General features: G+C 37.6%; 1 protein-coding gene across 1 annotated transcript; it reads right to left on the bottom strand.

Moving 5' to 3' along the window:
* Window positions 1–172: 172 nt before the first annotated feature.
* On the bottom strand, window positions 173–2,430 carry LOC123985353 (olfactory receptor 2AT4-like). The gene is made up of 2 exons (XM_046072832.1): window positions 1,461–2,430; window positions 173–354 (listed from the first exon to the last, which is right to left on the bottom strand). The coding sequence occupies exons 1-2, from the start codon at window positions 2,428–2,430 to the stop codon at window positions 173–175; spliced, it is 1,152 nt and encodes a 383-aa protein (XP_045928788.1).
* Window positions 2,431–7,373: the final 4,943 nt, after the last annotated feature.

Genomic DNA, 7,373 nt, shown 5'->3' with positions numbered 1-7,373 from the left:
CAGAAAGGATTTGCTTACCATTTCCATTTGATGACAAACAGTGCAGTATTTCTAAAGCAGTTGCATCTGAAATTCTATAATTATCATTTGAATTGCTGTAAAATGCATATTTTAGAGTAATGCAACACAAAAAATAGAATTTTTATTTTTTATAGTTTTTTTAATAAAGTTTTTAGAATGAATGTTTATTCTCTCTTCTCATCCTAGTTGTTTTCAGTGTCTTTATCAAAGTGTGATTTACATCCTGCGTCTTGAAACAATATACAATTGGATTAAATGCAGGAGGAAAAAGACAGTACACCAATATTAATAATATATGAGCATCTAAACTGAAAGAACGACCAATAGTATTAGCTGTATAAACAAAATGTCTGGGAAGGTAAAAAAAAGGCAAGTGATACATATTTGTGGTGTACAAGGTTTTTACGCACCCTGCAGCACTGGACATTTTCACAATGACCACAATAATGGAAACATGGGAAAACAAGATGAACGGAAGAGGAAGCAAAAAGCAACATATGGCCACACAGAGGGTAGTAACATGTAAAATTTTAACATCCTCACCACATGCCTGACTTGTTATAGAAATGTGGTCACAGTAGCACTGAACAATGACATTTGATTTACAGTAAGGTAAAGTAAGGCTACAACAACAGCTACCATTAAAGGCAGTGGTATGAAGATATACATATGCATAGATACCGGAAAATCCATGCTGTTAATTCTATACAACTGATTAATGTCATATATCAGCTTAAATGTAGTTTACCAAAAACTTTCATGTAATTTCTATCAGCATACACACTCAACACACAGCCTGCCCCTCACTCCTTGTTCCCCACCCACATGCCCCCAGATACATCAGGCAGAGATCTACACACTAATGAGTGCACTCTTCTAGTTAAACATTAGATGACTAGATGATTAGAATCATATTTATTTAGCTTGTAGAATAAGACAAATGTGATTTATGAAATTCTTTTTTTTGTCTTTACAAGAAATTTTCATGTAATTTTTATCACTGACTTAATATTAATTACTAAGGTTGTGTTCAATACAAAATACAGACTAAGCCATGCTGTTAAGTGTACACAACTAATTAATGCCACATATCAGCTTAAATGTAGTTTACCAAAAACTTAGAAAAATGGGTAAAGATCATGTTTCAAAATGTTTTGCCTTTCCAACCTTGCCTGCGAGATGATGCTTTTCAGTGCACAAGATAGAACTTGATATTAGAAAAAGGTTTGCCATGACTGTTTCCTGTGACCTAAAGGGACAGAAAAGGAAAAAAGGCCAAGTCTGAAATTTGGAGAAATGATTTCTGGGGGAAAGCAACAATTGTAGTTGGAGTGTAAGTGTAAAGCCCAAATTGGGAAGGTGGGGTTTGTCTTTAATGTCACAAACTAAATCCTGATGTTGGCTTATCGTGTGCATTCTTCCTCATCTGTCAGCTTTACGTAAATAAGAAAGTTTTATCTCTATTCCAATTTTAGTTTTCTTCAGCCTCTTCATCAATGTTTGCTTAATGTCTTGAGTCTTGAAACAATATATGACTGGATTCACAGCAGCAGGAAAAAGACTGTAAAACAATATCAATAAAATCCGAACATCTAAACTGAAAGAAAATCCAACAGTATTAGCTACATAAACAAAACATCTGGGAAGGTAAAAAAGGCAAGTGATACACATTTGTGGGGTACAAGTTGATAAGGTTTTTTTGCACCCTGCAGCACTGGACATTTTCACAATGACCACAATAATGGAAACATAGGAAAACAAGATGAATGCAAGAGGAAGCAAAAGGCAAAACATGGCCACACAGAGGGCAGTGACCTGCAAATTTTTAACATCCTCACCACATGCCTGATTTGTTATAGAAATATGGTCACAGTAGCACTGAGCAATGACATTTGATTTACAGTAAGGTAAAGTGAGGGCATGGAGTACAACAGCTACCATTAAAGGCAGTGGTATGAACCAAGCAAACCCACACAGCACAGACATGGTGTTGTTTGTGATTAGGACAGGATAACGCAATGGAATACATATTGCAATAAATCGATCTACAGTCATTACTAACAAGATGAAAGAAGTCACTGATCCTAAATAATGAACAAAGAACATCTGTGTAAAGCACCAATAAAATGAAATGATGCCATCACCAAACCAATATTTTGATATGATCTTCGGGAGAGTCGAAGTGGCAAATGTTAAGTCATTCAGTGCCAGGTGACAAAAGACCAGATATGTCGGTTTTTGAAGTGATTTCTGACAGATCACAAATGCCAAAATAAAAATATTCCCTACTGCAATAGCTAGGTAGAAGAAAAAGAACATAGCTGACACAGGTCCATAATACTGTGGTGAAAGTCCAGGGAATCCAAGGATGAAGAAACTTCTCATCCCTGTGACATTGGTGTAGATCATTATAACCTATTTCACAATCAGCACAGACAAAGACAAAGAAAGCCCTGACAGTGTAAGTAAAAATTAATTAGGTGCAGCATATCAAAAGTATTATTTAACATAACAATATGCATGACAAGTATTAGTCTTTTATTTGAGAAAATTAATCAATGTAATTATTTCAAACATTTTACAAGTTGTCATGACAAACACAAACCATGCAAGTTAAAGCTTGTCTAATGTGAAGGTTTGCTTGCTTTTGTCTGTTTGTTATGGTTGTAAATTGAAATAGTTTTTTGGTCAGAAAAAGTAAACAATTTTGACACATTGATGTGTGCTCCGGTAACTTGTCATTGGCAAAAGCATTTGTCATGAATTGTATTACTTTCCTCACATGTATTGACAAAAGCATGTAAAGTTAGTTTTTTAACATTTAAACCCACTGGTCATGTGACTATTATATAAACTGGCACAAAGACAGTTTAAGATACTTATTGTGTTTTTTCCATTCAGAGTCCAAGCAAGAGTCTTACCGTTCAGATGTAAGCCAACAATTAGCTGAGTATAGTGCCTGGGTGACAGCTAATATCTGCCTCCTGTGATGTCATACCATGCCTCAGAGGGTCATATTCTCAAATGTATCTCGAAAGTTCCCAAATAGCATAGTGGTATCGACTTCCTTACTATGATCAACAAATAACTGGCATGAAGATTACAATTAACAATTTACATTAATATAAAAATGAACAAAAATAGATTTATAATATATTTATATTAACCCCTTACGCTACACTCATTAAGTCAGAATATTGTATCACTCTTGTGGCAAAACCTTAACACATGTGAGTCGATGTCGCTGTCAGATTCAGCGGTTTGCTTTTAGACTTCTAGAGGAAAGAAAATCCATAGATGTTAGGTTCGAACCTGACCATAACATATTAAAATGTCTGAATGAAAGAACACAAATTTAATTTCATTAAAGCCCCTGATGTCTACAATTTGAAAAGCACTGACTTTTGTGATCCCTAGTAGTAAGATACCAAAAAAGTAAGTTACCCCAGCCAATTTCATGTGATTTCATAGTGGAACTTATAATATGTGTAAGTGTATTACTTGGCTTAATATGTTTACTAGCAAAATATTGTGCCAATGCAGGATGTAAAAAAACAGCCTTTTTACTTGAAAATGTCTTTTGTGCTTGAATAAGACACAGCTGGAGAAAGCAGAAAAGCAAATGTAATTAATTGCCAAAATGATTACAAAAATTGCACTGTGCTACCTATATGGACCACAACCACACTTTCATTCATTTCCTATACAGTTAAGAACATTTGCCTGGTGGAAAAAAGGGCATTATTTCAGCCCAAATCCCACTGCATTGCCCTGTTCAGAAAAATTTAAAGGGGCTATATGTACTTTTAAATTACTTAGCAGTAAATTACTGTTTTACTGCCTATTTGTCACTGGGCTGTAACCTGACAAAACTTTTTTTTTTACCAAAAGCCTGCTTTCTCTGTCGCTTGGAAAAGCTACTATTCTGCTTCTTATTTTGAAGGAACCGGGTCGGATTTTCTGCATGCATGCTCCCGAGCCTCTTGCCTACAGATTCTGAACCGTCCACACACAGCAAATACATAGCAGCTAACGAAATGGAGTCTTCTAACACCAAAAAAAACCCCCAACTGACTTAATTAAGTGTTATGTGCTGAAACCCGTCCGACCATACAAGAATGAGATTGACATCAAGTAAAGACACAGTCAACATTGGAAAGGCTTGAGAGTTTTATGATGGTAGTGGCCATTCATGATGGTGTTTCCTTATCTCACGTTTTTATTGTCTTTTACTTTAAATCTGTGTGTGTGTGTGTGTGTGTGTGTGTGTGTGTGTGTGTGTGTGTGTGTGTGTGAGTGCGCGGAGGGGGGTGGGGTGGGATTATTGTCATTTTCGTGTCGGCTGTGGTTTGCTTCGTAACGTTCACTTCATATTTATTGTTGTTTTACCGTAGGCTGCTTCTTCGCCGATCTCAGTCACTGTAACTTACGTGACCCACATAATATACAAAAATACAACATAATATTGAAGGGTAACAACACACAGTGAAGGACCCATACAGTAGGCTAGGTTACAGTAACATTACTTATTGTGGTCTAAAGTGTGACAACAATCTCATTTACAGTCACTCAGTCTAACTCACAAACCGTTTTTGTTATCATCCAATAAATGTATCTATGCTAACATTGCTGAGCCTCTCCATAAAAGATAAACAAGTAGTTATTGAAAAGCTGCAGGCTATCTAACGCTGACAAGATTTTTATCTGTGGATCATGAAGAGTTTGTTTGTTGATTTATTAAACCTAAGGTGGATCCCTGGTTAAATGATGCCACAAGGGCCCTTAGGCAACATTGTAGACAAGCCGAACGAAGGTGGAAGAAAGACAAATTATTTACATCACTGTGCCTATTAAGGGACAGCCTAGCCGCATACCAGAAGGCTGTAAAGGTGTCGAAGATGCACTCTTTCTTCGATCATAACTAGCAGTTGCCATGAACCCAGAATTTTATTTAATACCATTAACTCTGTGTGGAATCCATGTACCTCTGATCCGACAGAGGTTTCAAGTAGTACATGTGAGAAATTTCTTGGCTATTTTACTGACAAAGTAGCATCTGTCAGGCAGAACTGCATTTAATAATTTTAACGTGTGGTGTATAACATATGTGCATTTGACGCATAACAGTTTAACATAGCACTGTAGCAGCTGGATAGAGGATTAGTGACCTTTAAGGGGAGAGCAGAGGTCAGTGGTTACGTGGAGGCTCAGACCCTTATCTGGTGTCCAACAAGATGTCTATACTTATCCTATAGAACTTTGCTCTTATATGGATTGGTGTCTTAGTTTGCAGACTCAGACCCTTATATGGTATTTAGCAGATACCTCAACATGTCCTATATAAACTGTGTTTGATGTACAGAGAGACACCTACTGTCCGTTAGACATTGTCCCAGCCAGGATAGTGAACAAAGTTTTTAATAGCGCCATTGGATCGAGTCTACTCACGTTAATTAATTCTTGTCTTAGTCTAGGTTGTGTCCCAGCTGCATTTAAACATGCTGTGGTCAGGCCCCTACTTAAGAAACCAAATCTTGACCCTTCACTGTTATCTAATTTTAGACCAGTTTCTCATCTGCCTTTTCTGTCAAAGGTCTTGGAAAAAGTTGTTTTTATACAGCTACAAGCCTTTATGCAGAAAAATGTGCTTCTGTGCTTGAAAAATTTCAATCTGGTTTTAGATCACGTCACAGTACTGAGTCTGCACTGCTCAGAGTACACAATGACATTGCCTTGTCTGTGGATGCCGGGAATCCTGCTGTTTTAGTGCTTTTGGGCGTCACGGCGGCGTTTGATACGGTGTACCATGCAGTTCTTCTCTCTCGCCTTGAGCATGATGTAGGCATTCGTGGTTTGGCTCTTCAATGGTTTAGCTCCTATTTAGCAAATAGGAGCTTCTCTGTTATGATTGGTGAATGCTCTTCGTAAGCTGCTCCTCTTTCTTGTGGGGTACCCCAGGGTTCAATTCTTGGCCCAATCTTGTTTTCTTTATATATGAGTATATATGAGTATTATAGGAAAGCACAACCTGTCCTTTCACTGTTATGCCGATGATTTGCAGATTTATTTGCCTTTAAAACCGAATGTTAGTGTCGCACTAGACTCCCTACTTAGTAGTATTAATGATATTAAGTTGTGGTAGTCACAAAATTTTCTTAATTTAAACAAAGCAAAAACTGAGTGTATCATCTTCGGTAACCCAAATGGTTCAGCTGTGAATTTGGGGGCTCTGGCTCCATACCTTAAGCCTGCTGTCAGAAATTTGGGGGTTACTTTTGATTGTAACATGAAATTTGACATGCAAATCAGTAATGTTGTCAAAATGAGTTTTTTCCAGCTTCGTCTTCTATCTAAAGTTAAGCCTTTACTTAACAGGCATGACCTAGAAAAAGTGATTCATGCCTTTATTAGTTTGAGGTTTGATTATTGTAATGCTCTTTATGTTGGTTTAAATCAAAGCTTCATCTCACAACTTCAACTTGTGCAAAATGCTGCTGCTCAGTTTTTAACAAATACATCTAGGCGTGCTCACATCACTCCCGTCCTCTGCACTTTACACTGGCTCCCAGTGCAGTATAGAATAAATTTTGAGATTTTGCTGTTCGTTTTTAAGGCCCTAAATGGCCTGGCCCTGGAGTACTTAACTGAGATTTTAACCCTGCGTTACGGTCTTCAAACCAATTGGTTTTAGAAGTCCCAAGGTCGAAGTATAAGCAATGGGGTGATCAGGCGTTTACAGTTGCTGCTCCGAGACTCTGGAACAAGATACCCCCTGATATTCGCACAATTGCAGATGAAATTATTTTTAGGTCTAAACTTAAAACCCACCTGTTTAGAATGGCTTTTAATACGCAGTAGTGGTGTGACAATGTCCTTTTTCTTGTTTCTTTTTAACTTTCCTTTTCTTTTTATTTGTTATATGTATCTATTGTATGATATGCTGTTTTACTATATTCTATGATGTGAAGCACTTTGGATACCTGACGGTTGTTGTAAAGCGGTATAGAAATAAATGTTGATTGATTGATTGATTTTCAGTCTATTTGTGGACAGTTTTACTGTCACTTTGAAAGACAATGGGACAGACCTGACACCATCCCCAGTCACACCACTGATTGGCCACAGTCCATCATCTCATCACCTACCTCCTCCCCCTCTCTTACCATCCTAGAGAGAGATGTCAACAGACTGTTCAGGAGGCAGAAACCTCGCAAAGCAGCTGGACTGGATTCTGTTTCCACATCCACCCTGAAGCACTGCACCAATCAGCTGTCTCCGGTGTTCACAGACATTTTTAACACCTCACTGGAGACATGCCATGTGCCAGCCTGCTTCAAAGTCTCCACCATCAT

Source organism: Micropterus dolomieu, linkage group LG17, assembly GCF_021292245.1.
Source record: "Micropterus dolomieu isolate WLL.071019.BEF.003 ecotype Adirondacks linkage group LG17, ASM2129224v1, whole genome shotgun sequence".
In the NCBI taxonomy this organism is placed as follows: domain Eukaryota; kingdom Metazoa; phylum Chordata; class Actinopteri; order Centrarchiformes; family Centrarchidae; genus Micropterus; species Micropterus dolomieu.
Note: the sequence above shows the minus strand (reverse complement) of the source record. Positions and strands in the feature narration are given on the sequence as shown.

Coding starts and splice junctions, on each gene's coding strand:
- LOC123985353 (XM_046072832.1), bottom strand. CDS start 2,430: ATGATCTACACCAATGTCACAGGGATGAGAAGTTTCTTCATCCTTGGA. Junction 355..1,460: donor GATAAAACTTTCTTATTTAC/GTAAAGCTGACA, acceptor TTGTTTATACAG/CTAATACTATTGGTCGTTCT.